The sequence below is a fragment of the Lotus japonicus genome, chromosome 3 (assembly GCF_012489685.1).
Source record: "Lotus japonicus ecotype B-129 chromosome 3, LjGifu_v1.2".
NCBI lineage: Eukaryota > Viridiplantae > Streptophyta > Magnoliopsida > Fabales > Fabaceae > Lotus > Lotus japonicus.
The window spans coordinates 86325931-86343318 of record NC_080043.1 but is presented as its reverse complement, the minus strand read 5'-3'; the positions used below and the strand labels follow the sequence as shown (position 1 = coordinate 86343318).

At 35.0% G+C, this 17388-nt stretch overlaps 2 protein-coding genes across 2 annotated transcripts; one reads left to right on the top strand and one right to left on the bottom strand.

Annotated features, from left to right (window-relative positions):
• Positions 1 to 10013: 10013 nt before the first annotated feature.
• LOC130746852 (seed biotin-containing protein SBP65) lies at positions 10014 to 13571 on the top strand. Its single transcript, XM_057599600.1, has 2 exons — positions 10014 to 12074; positions 12581 to 13571. Exons 1-2 carry the CDS (start codon positions 10683 to 10685, stop codon positions 13319 to 13321), a joined length of 2133 nt encoding a protein of 710 aa, XP_057455583.1. The 5' UTR covers positions 10014 to 10682; the 3' UTR covers positions 13322 to 13571.
• A 526-nt stretch (positions 13572 to 14097) lies between these two features.
• On the bottom strand, positions 14098 to 16116 carry LOC130746851 (adenylate-forming reductase 06235). The gene has a single exon (XM_057599599.1). It carries the CDS (start codon positions 15867 to 15869, stop codon positions 14211 to 14213), a length of 1659 nt encoding a protein of 552 aa, XP_057455582.1. The 5' UTR covers positions 15870 to 16116; the 3' UTR covers positions 14098 to 14210.
• Between the last annotated feature and the right edge of the window lie 1272 nt (positions 16117 to 17388).

Here is a 17388-nt window from a genome sequence, read left to right as displayed (position 1 = left end):
ACTACACCACCATGTGACAATTTTCACCTGTCCCACTGAAGCCAACACCGAGAACCTAAAGTCATAGAAATTATGATCATTTAACCTATAAACACAAGGTTAATCGTTTATTTACTAAAAGATTATTCTTTATAAAACTCAGTAATTCCACCACATCCAGCCTACAACTACCACACGAAGATTACAAGAGCGCATGGTTAAATTTTTGGAAGAACATTTTGTGGCATCAGGTGAGGGACTGAAGGGAAAAAGAACTGGAGATGAAAGACGACAGTGCTGCAGTGCATATGTGAACTGTGAAGTGTGCTTAGGGTTGGGTTTTTTCCTTGAATAAGAAGAGTGATGATTCATTCAAACTTGTTATGAATATATGGATGCCCATCTGAGTTAGGAGTCCATGGGCCATGCTCACATGTATACTTGTTCAGTACTCCAAACCTAATAATATAAATACAAGTGAGTCTGCACCTAGCAGAGTATCCCCATTAGACTATTTCTCTATCTCTCATACATTTTTTTCCCTCTCTTGTGTACTCTTTATTCATAACACGTTATCAGCACGATCGTCTCTCCAGAATTCCTAAGTTCTCTCAATTCTCTTTCAAGCGAGTAAATACCACATCCATGTGGAAGATTATAATTTTTATTTTTATTTGAGTAAAGTACACTCACCCCCCTTAAGGTTTGTTAGAATTACACTCCACCCCATTCTTATCTAAAATCTACATCCCACTCCATTTTATATAGAGGCAAATTTAGTGACGAAAAATATTTTTCATTAATAATTAGTTATTATTTAAATTGTTAATCAATAATTTCAAAAAAAAAAATCAATATAATCCAATAAATTTAAAAATGAAAACATCACAATCCTCCTCATTCTCTCAATCGCGTTTTTCCTCCGTAAATTCATAATGCAAATTATGCAATAGCACACCTGCCCGATTTACAAACCATATCTCGAACATAGTGAAACATGCTTGTGTTTTCATATTTGGTAATAATTCAATTTTAATCAAAATAATCTCTTTATACCTCCAATTTTCAAAATTGGGTTGTAGGCCAAAAAAGCAACACAAATGGGTGAAGAAAATAGAGAAACAAAATTATGAAAATATGAAGTGGATCTGAGGTTATTAGAGCCCAACGAGGCGGTGGAGCATCGTTTTTAACAAAATCCAACAATATCTAAGACCAACAGAGCGTTCGCTCACAACTTCAAGGGGTGAAATTCACAAGAAGTAGTTGAACAAGTGGCTTTAGGGATGTGCGATTCACGTTCTGGGGTTCAGGTTGCAACAAAACTTTGAGGCATGGAGGTGCCATGGGGTTTCACATTGTGGGACAGTGGAGCCGTGTTAAAGGGAGTAAAGGCTTGGTGGTGGCCGTTTGTGGTGAGAAATATGATTTGGAGATAGATGGGACGTGGACTTAACAGACAGAGTGAATGGTTTTTTTAAATTTAATTCAGTAAAATTATTTTCATAAATTAATGTATGATAGTGTATATGCATTAAATTTATTTAAATTTTTACTAATTAGTAATTAGTTTTTAGTAGTGAGGAATTTGTTTTCGTCACTAAAATTTGCCTTTATAAAAAATGGGGTGGAGTGTAGATTTTTAAAAAGAATGGGGTGGAGTGTCATTCTTGCAAATCTTGAGGGGGGTGAGTGTATTTTACTCTTTTTATTTTTATTTTCTCTCTTCTTTCTTCTTCTTCGAATCATTTTTTTTCTTTTATATTGATTCATAACAAAACTAACATTTTAATTCCATCTAATTTTCACTAACTTTTCCAATATTTATCTGCATTACTTATCACATCATTTATCATATTATGATAGAATGAAATACTATATCTAACAAGAACCAATGGCGGAACTACATAGAGACAAGAGAGGGCCATGCCCCCCCCCCCCCAATGTTCTAGAAATTTCTTTAATAATGAAGAGGAATTAAATATTTTTTGTGTTAATAATTCTTACATATATATTACGGTGCATATTATGGCAATCTAGACAGATTGTCCTAGTGGTAGAAGCTTTCCCCTTTTACCATAGCTTATAAGGTTTGATCCCACCTCACCTTTTTTTTAGTAATATTTGATACAATTTCATTTTTGTTAGTCCTTACATTAAGCATTGTCAAAATTTCCTATTTTACTTATTATCACTTAACTTTTATACTCACCTTTTTTTTTTAGTAATATTTGATACAATTTCATTTTTGTTAGTCCTTACATTAAGCATTGTCAAAATTTCCTATTTTACTTATTATCACTTAACTTTTATACTCACCTTTTTTTTAGTAATATTTGATACAATTTCATTTTTGTTAGTCCTTACATTAAGCATTGTCAAAATTTCCTATTTTACTTATTATCACTTAACTTTTATACTCACCTTTTTTTTAAGTAATATTTGATACAATTTCATTTTTGTTAGTCCTTACATTAAGCATTGTCAGAATTTCCTATTTTACTTATTATCACTTAATAACTTTTATACTATTAGTTAGTACAAGAATCAAAACAATATATTTTTTCTTTGCAAAAAAAAAATGTGTGTCGAAAATATAATAGTCTTGAAATATTTTTATTCGTTACATGCAAAAAGTTAATAGTCTCATAGTATAACATAAAAATATGAATTTCATTTTTTTTCAAGAGAAACAACTTTTGAGAAGAAAAAAATTAATTAAATGCAAAAAATAACTCGAGAATAGAAACTTTAAAAAAAAAAATGAAAAAGCAAATTTCAATTTTGTGTGTATATATACATGTCTATTGTTAATAAAAAAATTTAATTTATATTTAAAATTTAGCCCCCTCATATTATTTTTCCTAGTTCCGCCACTGACAAGAACTTTCATTACTCATAGAAAAGCCAAGCAAAAAAAGAAAGGCAAATGCATCAACTTTCTCGTTACCTTTCATTAACATCATAAATCAGCTTATACTAGGTCTAAGTGAAGCAACCTTAAAATGAATGAGAATCTTAATAATATATAAAGTCCATCCACCAAAGTGGGCCACATTGCTAAATAATTTCCACATGTTTGTATTCTATTAGTTGTTACCACTGAATTTCCAAATGACATCGTTTGATTGGTCCACATATTTAATTTTCATTGGTCGAATTTAATGAGTCAATAAATCAATAATTAAATAAATCAATAAATTAATCAATTAATAGTTGATACCTTATGATGCCTTTCATGTGGAATCAATTAATTTGATACCATTGGTTTGACTTTTTTATTGACAGAATAGTCAATCACGTTTTTTTTTACAGAATAGTCAATCACGTTAATTGCTATTTATTTTCTAAATCTAATAGATATTTTTAATCCATTTTCGGATACATTTTTAATTTTAAAACATAATTATTTTAAATTTTGATTTTTTCGAATTTTTTCAATTTAATTCAATAGGTAACCTGTTTTAAATGTGTGTGTATATATATATAGGTTTTTTATCCTGAATTAAACTTTTCAACATCTCATTAACTAAACAAAATAAACCATTTACTTTTCTTAATGCAGTCAACTTGAAATGTTTAGAAGATCATACTGATTAATGAAAAATTATTCAAATTTGAAATTAATTATTATTACTATTTAATGCAAAATTTCAAAAGAAAAAACTAAATTAAAAATTCCAAATTACTTATACGGTTCCAATAAAAATTTATTTCCATTTTTGAAAATTTTAAATTTGAAATGAAATATTAATATTCAATTTTTTATCATTAATAAATAAATTCTCAAACTTTTACATTTAAAATTTAAATTTTTTACAGTATAATTAATATTAGATTGGTTTTAAAATGAGTAAGATGAGCAAATAAATAAATAAATATTGATTTTAAATTTACAACCTCAATATTAGTTTTATTTTTATTTATTTTTTCAAATATATTTTTTATATTCTAAGCAAAATCGGTATTTTTTTTATTTAAAGCATCACTATTTTTTGAAATCTGATTATTTCAAAACAAATAAAAATTTCCTATTTTAGATATCTAAAATTAATGAATAGACTTAATTACAATTTTCAAATTCAAATACAAAATTAAAAATCAGAATTCAATATTTATTTTGAATTTTAATATTTTCAAATCAAATGAATATATATATATATGTTATCAATTTTTGTGCATCACTAATTATTTAATTTTCAATTTTCCGAATTTAAACAAATAAAAAATTATTTCCTAATTTAGACCCAAACCATTATTAACGAAAAATTAAAAATCATTTTTCTTTGAATTAAGTGCAAAATTGTGATAAATGCCAAAAATAGAAAATCTTGCTTAAATGCTCATAATTTCTGATTGCTACATAAATGACACATATAAAATGTCAAAAAAGATACCATGTTTTATTCCAATTGTTGAATGACTTACTGAAAGTAATATTCTCATTGATTAAATGCTCATAATTGATACATTTTTTTCCAATTGGTGAAGTAAAAGTGTGATTGGTATATTATCATTTCTTTTTAAATTCAACGAAAATTGTTAGTAACTATACAAGTCAATCGTTTGAGACTCATTAAAACCTCTCTAGGTAAAACTCATTGGGAAAAAACCTAGAGTAGGAAAAAGAGTACAACAAACTATAAAGAGCAATTGAACAATACATCATGCCATACCATTAAATCCACCCAAAAAAATTGAACAAGAAAAAGCAAACAGCCTGTATTCAACCCATTTTTATGTCACAAAATATCACCTAAAGTAACCAATGCCCCACATTCAAACTCCCCATTCAAAGGCCAATTCATAAACAAAATCCTTCCAAGCTATTCACGCATATAATGCACCAAAACTACTAGCACAAAAACACTTAGCCACTGCCACTGCCAAACTTAAAGATTGATTTGATAGAACAATATAAAACTATAGACAAGAGTTGGGTTGCTTTTGGATGATTTTCAAGTTTTCATGAGGGTGTTGTTCTCATGGAGGTTTCAATATTAATAAAGTTCCTCTTTTTGCTGTCAAAAAAAAAACTATACAAGTCAATCACAATTAAATATAAACATAACCATTGATATTGTGTTTATTTAGAGCAAAATATTATCTTTTTTATTCATGTTGTTAGTGACTTCAGAGATAACACACTATGAATTCAAAATTCGAATCTATCCCCAGAATCAAAAGCTTGGAAGATAGTTGTCAGAATACTACGACTATGGAGGGTCCCTAACGCAAAGTAGCCTGATTAACCTGACTTTATCGACATGCTCCTCATGAATGCTAAGGTTTGTTTGAGAAAATTCATATTTATTTTGAAATTCAATATTTTTGTAATTAGATATGAATTTTAAACCAATATCGGGAATTAAAATTTTATTTACTAAATAGATAAAAATATTATTGTGCATCATTGATTTTTTTGAAATTTATACAAATTAAAAAATATTTTTATTTTAGACCCAAACCCTAACTAAATTTTTTACTATTTAGAATTGAAATTGATAACGGGTATGTTATTTACTACAGTTGTAATATGCATTGCGAATACAGTAAATTGATACCAAATTTGAAGAAACATAACTTCGTGAAAAATGAAAAATAGCTCAGGTATGTTATTTATTATAGTTGTAAGGACAACGAAGATCAAGCAAAAGAGCATGTGGACAAGGTAAAACAATATTATGATTGTCGTTATATTTCTCCGTGTGAGGCAACTTGAAGAACATTTGCCTTTACCATATACAAACGATGACCGTCGGTGCAAAAACTATTTTTTTTTCTTCTAAATGAATATTTGGTATATTATAATGATGATGAAGACGTTGGAGATGTTATTGAAAAGAGTGGTAAAAAATCCACAATGTTTATAGCTTGGTTTGCAGCTAATGAGAAATACCGGGACGAGCGGAATCGAACATAAGCTGATTTTTTCAGTAGATTTGTTTATCATAAAAAAGATAGAATCTGAAAACCAAGAAATAGAGGTTTTAAAATTTGTAGACTACAATATATCCATCCAGGCATCGAAGAATTATATTACATAAGAATCCTACTAATTATGCTAAAGAGTTGTACATCATATAGAAATATCAGAACGGTGAAAGGAATAACATATGATACTTTTAAGGAAGCATGCGATCAATTGAGGTTGCTAACAGATAATAAAGAATATATATATGCAATTAAAGAAGTCTCTGATTTAGCTTCCGAACAACAAATGAGCAAACTCTTTGTAAGAATGTTAATGATAAATTCAATCTCAAAACCTAATGATGTTTGTGACGCATGCTGACTTCTCTTATTAGAAGACATTTTACACCATAAAAGAAAAATATTTCATGATCCAGGTATGTAGATTTTCAAGTTATATTATTAAGATTTAAAATGTTGCCATAATAATATAATTATTTCTTGAGATTTAATATAAATGAAATTCAAAAGTTTAGAAAATCACTTGCGCGTGATAATTATGCAAAATGTGTGAACATCATTAGTTATATTCGATACAGTTAAAAAAAATTAGTGAATATTCCTTCTCGACTGTTGGACTACGAATCGCAGATGCTAATTTAAAAATTTTACGTGTCATTGAAATTGAGAAGTTGCTCCAAAGAAATGGTAGGTCATTAAATGATTACTCATCTTTGCCATCTCCAGAATATGATGAAGTCCTGCAATATGATAATATATTTATTGTCGATGAACTAAACTATGACAAAGATGCATTAAAGGTACAATATGAAAAGTTGTTGTGTATGCTTACACCTTAGCAGAAGTCTGTATATGATAAGGTTGTCACATCTGTGTTGTCAAACTCAGGAGGCTTCTACTTTTTACATGGCTATGGTGGAACCGAAAAGACTTTTATTTGGAGCACTTTATCTGCGTCACTTGAAAAAGTTTTGTTTCGAAACTCTTTGACGTTACACTCCGAGATTTAATGGGGTTGAAAAATGAAGACAACGTACATAAACCTTTTGGAGGAAAAATATTAATACTTGGAGATGATTTTAGTCAATATTACATGTAATAACTAGAGGAAGCAAACAGTAAGTTGTGGAAGCATTTTAAAGTTATGAAATTGTCTAAGAACATGCGTCTAAGCACGGCTGAGACGGCTGATGAAGCAAAAGAAATCAAAGAGTTTGCAGATTGGATTCTTAAAATTGGAAATGACGATCATCCTGATTCCAGAGCATGAAAGTATGATGTTCAAATCTCGCCATATCTGCTCATCCCAATTAGTCCCGACCCATTAATGGAATTGATTAAATATACATATCCTGACCTTCCACGCAAAATGAAAGACCCGCAATTCTTTCAAGATAGAGCAATATTTGCGCCTACACTAGAGACTGTTGAAATGATAAACACTTACATGCTTGGCATGGTAGCTGCACCATAACATGAATATCTGAGCTCCGACTCTGCCTTTCGATCTGATGAGGATTCTGAAATCTGGGGTGAGTGGTTTTACCAGTGTTCTGAAAACCGGACCGGACCGGCCGGTCCGACCGGTTCAACCGGGAACCGGGCTTATGGCCGGTTAGGTCATCATATATAACCGGCCTATTATCAAACCGGAGAACAAACCGCTGAATCGGTCTGGAACCGGGCAAACCGGCCAGAACCGGCCGGTTCACGATTATCAAATAAATGGAAGAAAAACCGGTTATCAAATAAATGGAAAAAAAACACCTAGATAGGATTCGAACACAACACGTCAAGGTAATAAAAAGGGACGCAAGCCACTATGACAACATTGAACTTGAGTTGTATTCTGCAAAGTAATATATATAATTATATATTACTTATTGAATAAAAACAACTTTCTCTCACATATTTAATTTATGAGTAATGATCACTTGAATACATATACATATTAATGACATATTAGTTTGTATTTAATTTAATATAGAGATAAACTAAGTAATAAGTTATGTAAATGTAATATTGTATTATTTTTTTTATATGTAATAAAAATTAATTTTATCATATTTAATAAGCTATTCATTAATCACAAAAATAACATATATTATCTATATTATTATATGTAATGTATTATTTAAATTACTACGGTCAGACCTCGGTTCAACCCCGGTTCAACCTTTGAACCTTGAACCTGTGCCTCAACCGGTTTGATGACCGGTCCGGTTTTCAGAACATTGGGTTTTACCATAGAATTTTGAACGACATTAAAAGTTCAAGAATCCCTAACCACAAACTATTATTGAAAGTAGGTACTCCAATCATGCTTTTGAGAAATATAGACCAAGCAACAGGTTTAAGCAATGGAACTTGGTGAACGTGCTATTGGTACAACTGTTATCACGGGAACACATGCTAATGACAAAGTACACATTTCAAGAAGGAACCAAGTCCATTCTAATTCCAAATCTCGAGTTAAATTCAGAAGAAGACAGTTTCCAATTGCAGTATGCTTCGCGATGACCATAAACAAAAGCAAGGACAAACACTATCTCAGGTTGAACTCTTCCTTCTGAGGTCCGTCTTCACTCATGGTCAGTCATATGTACCTCTCTCTGCAATGCGCTCAAGAAAGAGTCTTAGAATTTGTATACTGGATACAGAGATGACACTCGCGCTGGGTGGGGGCGGGGAGTGCCTCCCCACTCCCCATCCCCGTATCCCTTCTCTGTCCCCATCCCCACTCCCTATCCCCGTGACGGGATGAATTTTTACTACATCTTCCACCTCCCCACAGGTCCCACGGATCTCCATAGGGATCACTAATATATCATTAAAAATAAAATAAGAAATACATAAATTTATACCTGGATCACAAATGTTTAAATATAAAAACCACATATTTTTTACCTGAATAACATCTTTATCTTCATTAGAAATATGTTGTTCAAACTGAAATTTTGAGGTACTGAATCAGCTACGTTTATGATCCTTTATATTTTTTCTTATTAGCTACTTGACTTTATTATTAAGGGTATTATTGAATTTTTACCTATAGACATGAGGCGGGGATCCTGCGGGGCGGGGAGGGTGATCCCCACCCCATCCCCAAATTCATCTCGGGGGATTTCGTCCCCACGCCCACCATCACGGGAAAAAATTCCCCAAGAATATAATGGGTCCCCAAATGGGGTAATCCCCACATGCAGGAAAATTGTCATCCCTAACTGGATGATTCGAGCAAACAATAGACCAGTACTGTAAATGTAGTGTTTAAGAAATTTTTTGAAATTGTTGATGTATACAACATAATTTCATTTTTCTCTTCATATATTATTATACGGTTGACTTATACACAATTGACTTATTTATTATTTAATTATATATGAAAACTAATTTATTTATTAAAAAAATATAACATAAAATTCCGTGCAACGCACGGATTATCGCACTAGTTACACTGATGGCACAACCTATTTTATGGGTTATTCTTAGAAGCATAAAATAAAATGGAAATATACTGAATTTAAAAAATAAATTGCCTAATGGATCACATGTAATTCTTCATCCATGCGTGGGCCTATTCAAAATAGAAGAGTCAAGCCCTATAAAAGTAAAACTTCAATCATATTATCAAGCCCAATAGATAATCTAATGTTGTCCCTAGAAATTTAGGGGCTGTCTGATTTTTTTTTATTCTAAATTATGTCTGATTACTAGTATAACAAGTACTTTTATTGGCATGAGTGTGTGTTTTATGTGATTGTATTGTAGTATCATATTTTGATATTTTAGCCTCATTGTTATAACTTATAAATGTCCTAGACAACCATTTGGTTATTTTTTTTTTTGATAATAACCATTTGGTTATTAATTCGTACCATTGACAACAACAAAAATTCATTTATTTTTTGTGTTTCTTTATCTCTCTTGATGTAAGTGTGTTTTGAGTGAGAGTGAAACTTTGAATGAAAATGTGAACTAAAATGTGAGCAGTAAAATTCAAACGTAGCCTAGCAAGGTAACTTCAAATTTAAACCTTTTAGTTTTTAATTAACCTATTTAGTTCACTTCGGGTTTACTCAAGTTGGCAAAGTCATCGATTTCCTTCTTACAAAATCCAAACCTCCTATTTACCCGACCAACTCATTCTTTTGTGTTTGAATCAGGTTGAGTTATATGAATTAGTCTAAAATATGTGCACCTCTAATTTCTCTTATACCATACAACCTATAAATTTACATTTTTGTCACTATCAATCTAGATCAAGATCTTCTATCCTCCACAGAACAAGAAATAACACATCAAATATCGATGATCTAATCTCTTCGAAGACCAAGCACTCTCAGGCCAGGTGTCTCACATCGTATTGTATCAAGTACTGACTCATACGTGGCAGTCCTTCCAGTTCCACGTGTCTTCAACATGAAAGTCCTCAACCCAACCCCTTGAATCAAGGGCCTTGATCCAATCCAATCATCCTAATCCTAAGCTAACTTAAACTTTTCTTCAGAGCATGTCCCCTGAGTAACATTTGTCAGATGCAGAACCATCCCACGTAGCACCACCCATTAAATCTCGTACCACATGTCCTCCTCCATGCAAACCCAACCACGACCAACCTCCTCGAACCGCCAATACTTCTCCATTTAAATCCCTCAAGCACACACATTGAAACACCATTTCCTATCTACATTGTTCTCAAACACAGAAACCACTGCTTCAAAATTTCTTTGAGAGTGTATTCGATTTGAAACAACAACAACAACAACATGGCGTCTGAGCAGTTATCTCGCAGAGAGAACACCACCAGCGAGAGAAAGATTCAAGTTGAGAAGGACAGGGTCCCCAAAATGACCACCCACTTCGAGCACCTCTCCTTGCAAGGCAATAAGCCTCCGCAGGGGAGCATAGAAGCCTTACAGGGCGGTGAACTTGGCAAAGACAACGCCGGGAAAGCCATCGGCGACGTCGGCGGACGTGGCAAAGCAAGAGAAACACACGAACTGGGAGCACAATTCGAGTCCATTGCTGACAAAGTGAAGGACGAAGACCGCACCGAGAAAAAACAGAGTGGCGCTGCAAATTTCGTTCAGGGTGGTGCAGGAATAGAGGATCGTGGCGGTGTTCGTGACATGGGGAAGTTCGAATTGAAACCAGAAGGGAACGCAGGTCTAGTGGGTCCAGATAGAACCAAAGACAGAGAAGTACTCGAAAGAAGAACCAGAGTGATAACCGGAGGAACAGAGGATAAAGAAAAAAACAGAGCAATGGAGAAAAACAGAGCACTTGAGAAAGGGCAAGTAGTGGCGGAGAAAGGAAGAATGAAAGAGGGAGAAGGAAGAGTTGGGGCTGAAAATATCCCTGCAGGGATGACAATGAGATTCAATAGAACTGGTGAGAAAGGAGAAACTGGAAGAGAAGAAAAATCAGAGAAGGAAAGAGAACAGAGTGAAAAGTCTTACTTGGAAGAACTCTCCAAGTACAGAGCACAAGCTCAGCAGAAATCAAACGATGTGATTTCTGCTGCTCAAGAGAGATACGAGAGAGCGAAGCAAGCAACGAACGAGGCACTGAGCAGCACAACGCAAACCGCGCAAGAGAAAACAGCACAAGCAATGGAAAAAGCATCACAAGCAAAGGACACAACACTTGAGAAGGGGCAACAGGGTTACGTAGCGACCAAAGACACGCTGTCCAGCGCGGCGAAAACCGCGGCGGAGTACACTGCTCCGGTGGCGGAGAAGGCAAAAGGGTACACCGCTCAGGCTGCGGAGATGGCAAAGTCTGCAGGCGGCACCACGGTTCAGTTCGTGGGAGAGAATGCGGTGCAGGCTAAGGATGTGACTGTGGAGACTGGGAAGACGGCGGCCGAGTATGCTGGGAAGGTGGCGGCGGATTTGAAGGACAAGGCCACGGCGGTGGGGTGGACTGCGGCGAATTACTCTGCTGAGTTGACGGTGGAGGGGACTAAGGCTGCGGCGAATGTTGTGGAGGGAGTGGCAGGGTATGCAGGTCATAAGGCGGCTGAGCTTGCTTCTAAGTCGGTGGATACTGTTAAGGGTTTGGCTGCTGCTGCTGGTGAGACTGCTAAGGAGTACACTGCAAGGAAGAAGGAGGAAGCACAGAGGGAATTGGAGGCCAAAAAAGCTGCACAACAACAGGTTCTATTCTTTATCATCACTCTATAGTCTATGGCCTATGCTTGTTTGCTTCCTACATTTTTTTTGAAACATCGTTTCCTACCTTGGTATGCTTCAACTGATTTTAATGACTATAGTAGAAACTATTGCATATAGAAGAGTAAATGATTAACTTTAGAATTTCATAATATTACTTTGCAAATCCCACTTTTTTTAATAAAATATTCGCATATAAATCACATCATTTTAACTAATATTTACCATACAATCTTAATAGAATTAACTAGAATCAACTTTGTTCAGAATCAACCTCATCCAAAACATAATTTAGGTGGATATCTGCCTTGTTGTAAAGGCAAAATGGTCTAGTTGGAGAAAATAACTCTGCTGTCTAATTTAATTTTGCTAGCAAGTTTTTATGAATTTGAGAGGTTCTGTGTCTTTTGGCCAGAACACAATATGCAGGTAATTTATGTTATTAAGGACTCTAATGCAACTTCAAACTGAAATATGATGTTTTGATTTAGGAAGTTGAGCAAAGGCCATCAGAGGGTATTGGGGAAACTGTAAGCCAATATGCACAAAAGATGATGCCAAGTGGAGAAAGCACTCAGAGGAGCCAAGCACAAGGTAGTACTGGCAATCAAGAGGGGATGGGGAGCAATGTAATGAATACCATTGGAGAAACTGTGAGCAATGTTGGGGAGAAGGTGAAGAAACCATTTGAAAACATCGCTGGAAGCCAAGCACAAGGCAGTACTGGTAATCAAGAGGGAATGGGGAGCAATGTGTTGAACACCATTGGAGAAACAGTGGGCAGTGTCGGGGAAAAGGTGAAGAAGCCATTTGAAAACATCACTGGAGCAGGAAGGAAGGGAACTGAGAGTACTGACCAAAGTGCAGGGGGGAAGGTAAGTGAGACAGTGAAAAAGAGTGGTGAGAACGTGAAGAAACCACTAGAGAACATCACTGTAGGAGGAACAGAGGTTTTAGGAGCAGTAGGTGAAACTGTGGGTGAGATTGGGAAAAACTTGATTAAATCAGCAGAGAAAGTTCAGGAACATGGTCAAGTTCAACAAGGACAAGAGGGTGGTGTGCTGGATGCTATTGGTGAAACCATAGTAGAGATCGCGCAGACAACTAAAATCATTGTTGCTGGTGAGGGGGAAAGAGAGTCAAGGAAACATAACATTATTGGGTCAGAATCTCGCTCAAGTTCTGATCGTGCCAAGCATGAAGGTGTTGATCAATCACCAAAGAGTGTTTAAATGAGTGGGAACAGTTTGTTAATTCCATGGAGGTTTAGTAACATGTCATGTTCATGCTTAGCTGTAAGTGCAAGTTCCATGTTTTGGGTCTGTTTTATGGAGTTGTGAATAAGAATCTCTTTTTTGAGATTTGTCAACAGCAGTAAAAATATGTAATGTTTTGTTGTAAGCAATGCAAGTGGAGTTTCATGTACACATACAATTTGGTGCAGTTGTATTTAACAGTATATTCAATATTACTATACTATGAAAGCTTAACATCTAGTATATTTTAACATAATTTTTTTTCAATTCAGCTAATAATTCACTGTGAACGAATTTTATTGTGGCTATTGGTGTTGCCTCTTTCCTTTCGCCACTCTTAAGGATGGCAATGCACAGACATCTGCACATTGCAGAATCATAGGAAAGATAAAGATAATAATGAAGATGAGTTCTTTCACTTTTGACATAGTGGCCTCTAGTGGGAGGCCCACATAGAAGTCACTCTTGATAGAATACCACATAAAAGTCACTCCTGATTATTGCGTCGTTGTGTCTGAATTACACTTAGAGTTAGAAAGGAAAAAAGTAAACTAATGGACATGATATATGATAGAAGAGAGATAGAGATTATGGAGAAAAATGGAGTGTGTATTGTATGTATGCTTACATTGTTTGTATGTTCAATCGCTTTAAAGAAATGTCATGGTTACCTAGTTTATTTTAACTAGTTCTCTGTATCAAACTGAAACAAGAAAAGACAGAGAAAAAGAATGAAGGAATTTAGAGTAAAGTACTACTAAGTTAAAATTTTATCACTAGTTTGTGCACCCTTAGATGCACAAACAGAACAATTATTATGAGATACATTCCTCAGAATTTCACGTGTGTTTGAAGATTGAGCCTTTCAGGAATCCCAAATGGGACCAAAGGCAGGAATCTTAGCCCTATTGCAAGCTCTAACCACATCTCTACTACCCTCAGGGTTGCTAGTAACAATAACCACTTCAACATTCCACTTAATTGCAGCATTCACGCTCATATCCGCCACATTGGGGCGACCAGAAACCGCCGTGTCATGAACCACCACCTTCTCCTTCGGATATCTGTCCACCAATTCTCTCATCTCCTTCCCAAAGTTCAATTCAATATCCTTAGCCACCCATATCAAGCATACATCAGCATGGCTTTTCTGCAGAAGAAATGACAAGAACACACAAATCCCTGAACCTGTGGCCACCAACAACACTCTCTGATACAAGTTCACCAAATAAGGCAAGCCTGCAAAGTGAATTGCACGAACCCAAAGATGCTTAGGTGGGTTAGAAACCAAGGATTTGGTGAAATCACCAACTGCACCAGCTAGCATCATGTGATCTTTCTTCCCATCAGATATGATTCCAAAAGCATGCCATTCTGATAAAGGTGAAGGACTAATTCTACCTAGTAACCCTGCTTGAACACCACCTTCAAATTTGATTAAAGAAGCATGCCCTGATGGTGCTGAAACACTAACTGGTACCTTTCTAACACTGATCCAAGGAATCACAATGAGAATTGTGATTGCCAAAGTGAGCCAGCACTCTTGCTTCTTGATTACCTTAGAAATGGTCAAATCATAAGTCTTTGAACTAGGATCATAACTAATGGTCAGAAGAATGAACAGCCAGAGGAGAATCAGGGCCATCCACCCTGAGAATCGGTGGATTCGCTCGAAGACATTGTGGTGGAGATGGCGGAAAAGAGGGAAAGCTGCAAGGGACGATAGTGAGATAAGGCTGAGGATGGTGAATGCAACACCAACAATCTCAGGGGAAGTTTTGTCTCTGTTCTTCAGAGTCAGAACAAGGGAATAAACAAGCCATGCTATAGAGGAAACACCACAACCACTGTGGATTCCTCCAATGCTTTGAAGGAATGAAGTGGTAGCAGTTTTCATTCTAAGAGGTACAAAGGACCTCCCAATTGTCTTCACAGTGAACCAGAAAACAATCCTCAAAACTGCTTCACTTCTACAGAGTGTGAGAGCTAGAATGTTGCCAATTGAGAAAAGTGCAGCCTTTTTCTCTGCATATGGGAAGTACCCTGCAGCTGAAAGAGACAGTGCCACCAAATTCAATGTCAATGAAACCAGGAAAAGCCATTTGTACACTGTGAATCCCTGGTCAAACAGGATTATGGAGAGCCTTGATTTTGAACTTCTCCTTGATGGATCAGCTTTAACAACTCCATTTGCTTTCTCTGTTCTTTTCTCTATGTCCTGAACTTCAGCAAGGAACTCAAGCTCAAGTTCAAGATCATCAGCATCATCAATATCAATGTCACAGAAGTGGCTGCTACTAGCCCTGCTCCGAGTTGGACTAATAGTGTTGTGTGAATGAGGAAGAACCTTGAAGGAGTTGTTTCGAGAAGTCCAAGGAAGCCAGAGCCATGTTCCTGTTCTGTCCTGTTTTTTTGGTGGTGATTCTATTGCGAAGGGGCTGGCTTTGTTTGGATTGATCTCAAATGCAACACCACGACAGCTTGAGAACCTGGCTATCTTCATCTCTGATGATGCTTCTCCCATGGTGATCAACTGAAAGTGTTGGTGATCTTTCTGCTTCAATGTAATAACAGAAATGCTTTTCTTATGACCAGAAAATAAGGTTCTCTGCGTGGTGGCATGAATTTATGCGTGCATATCTTCTTGCTGCATTAACACCCCTGGGTCTTTTATCGTCATTAAATTCTTGAGACTCTGGTATTTACACGTAACTGTTTGTGCTACGCGTTGCTCAAGTAGAAATGTGTCATTTAGCAACTAGCTCTGTTCATATAACAATGGTAGGTGTATAGATGATCTCATGATACAGTTCAGCAAGACATGCCCCACTTGGACATGGTAGAATCGTTATCTTATATAATGCTAATCACTCTTGAAAATAGTTATTGTAAAATTCTTTTACATATGAGTTAGTTTCACAAATGAGAACGTCTCTAATATTTGTCTCTTTTCTAGCATGAAAGAATTGCGTTGATATGGTGGGGTATATCTGCAAAAGATATTATGATGCTATGACGCTTAAGTCACTGAGAGAACAAAGAAAGGATTTCCGAGTTTAAGAACTCTATGTTTTGCATTATGAGTAATACTTACATGACAACTATGCTTGTATTTACATACTCGGTGTCAATCATAATGTCTCCCAATGCCTTTAGAAGATATTCTGAGATATTAGCTGTCCAGCCTTAGTTAGTAGGTCAGAGTTCTTGCTCTGGGTCGTGCTTGGGCGCCAAGTTTCTTATTTAGTCATCTCGTCTGCCTTTAGGATACTTGGTTAATTGCAGGACCTCTTGGTCAAGTGAGATGCTATTAGACATTCGGCCTTTTGGGCCGGCCAGATTTAGAAGCTCCCAACTTGACATGTGACATGTCAAGCTATCACATGTCAAGCTATTCAAACTTAACCATTTGCTTGGAGTTATTCTTGGTTGAAATGTTTTCTTACCATTTTTTTTTTTTTGCTTGTTCATGGATCACTTAATGTTTTCTTACCATGATGTCGCTACAAATTAAAAAAATTGAAATTGTGACGATCTCTAATCACCACGAATTAAAGGATGTTTAATTCAAACTTAACCAATTGTGACGATTTCTATATGTGCCCCTAGAAAGAATGTTTAAGTTTTTCTCAGCTTTTAAAAAATTGATTTTTTATTTGAGAAAAGAGATTGATTATTTCTATCATTCTCTTGCAACTCACTTTGCCTAGCGAGATTGGTTAAGAACTTAAGATAAGCACTCTACTAAACTTTTCTATAAGCGTTTAGTACTGCTCTTTCTCATCTTTAATTTACCAAACGAAACTTAAATGAACTACACACATTTTATAACTCTCTCTTTTCCATGCTTTTCATTTTGTATTCATCTTACCATGATGTTTTATCTTGAGGACCTTATGCTTAGCTTTTTCTTGCATTTGGGTTTGAGGTATCCCTTGTACCTCTATAATTTACTTTGACTTATAAAAAAAATGTTACTACTACCTCTGTTGCAGAACAAGAGTTATTTTAGCTTTTCCATTTTCAAAATATTTGTTATTTTA

Bases quoted from the DNA above. Each gene is read 5' to 3' on its own strand.
- LOC130746852 (XM_057599600.1), top strand. From the start codon at position 10,683: ATGGCGTCTGAGCAGTTATCTCGCAGAGAGAACACCACCAGCGAGAGA. The intron at 12,075-12,580 runs GTTCTATTCTTT...GTTTTGATTTAG, and splicing joins AAAAAGCTGCACAACAACAG to GAAGTTGAGCAAAGGCCATC.
- LOC130746851 (XM_057599599.1), bottom strand. From the start codon at position 15,869: ATGGGAGAAGCATCATCAGAGATGAAGATAGCCAGGTTCTCAAGCTGT.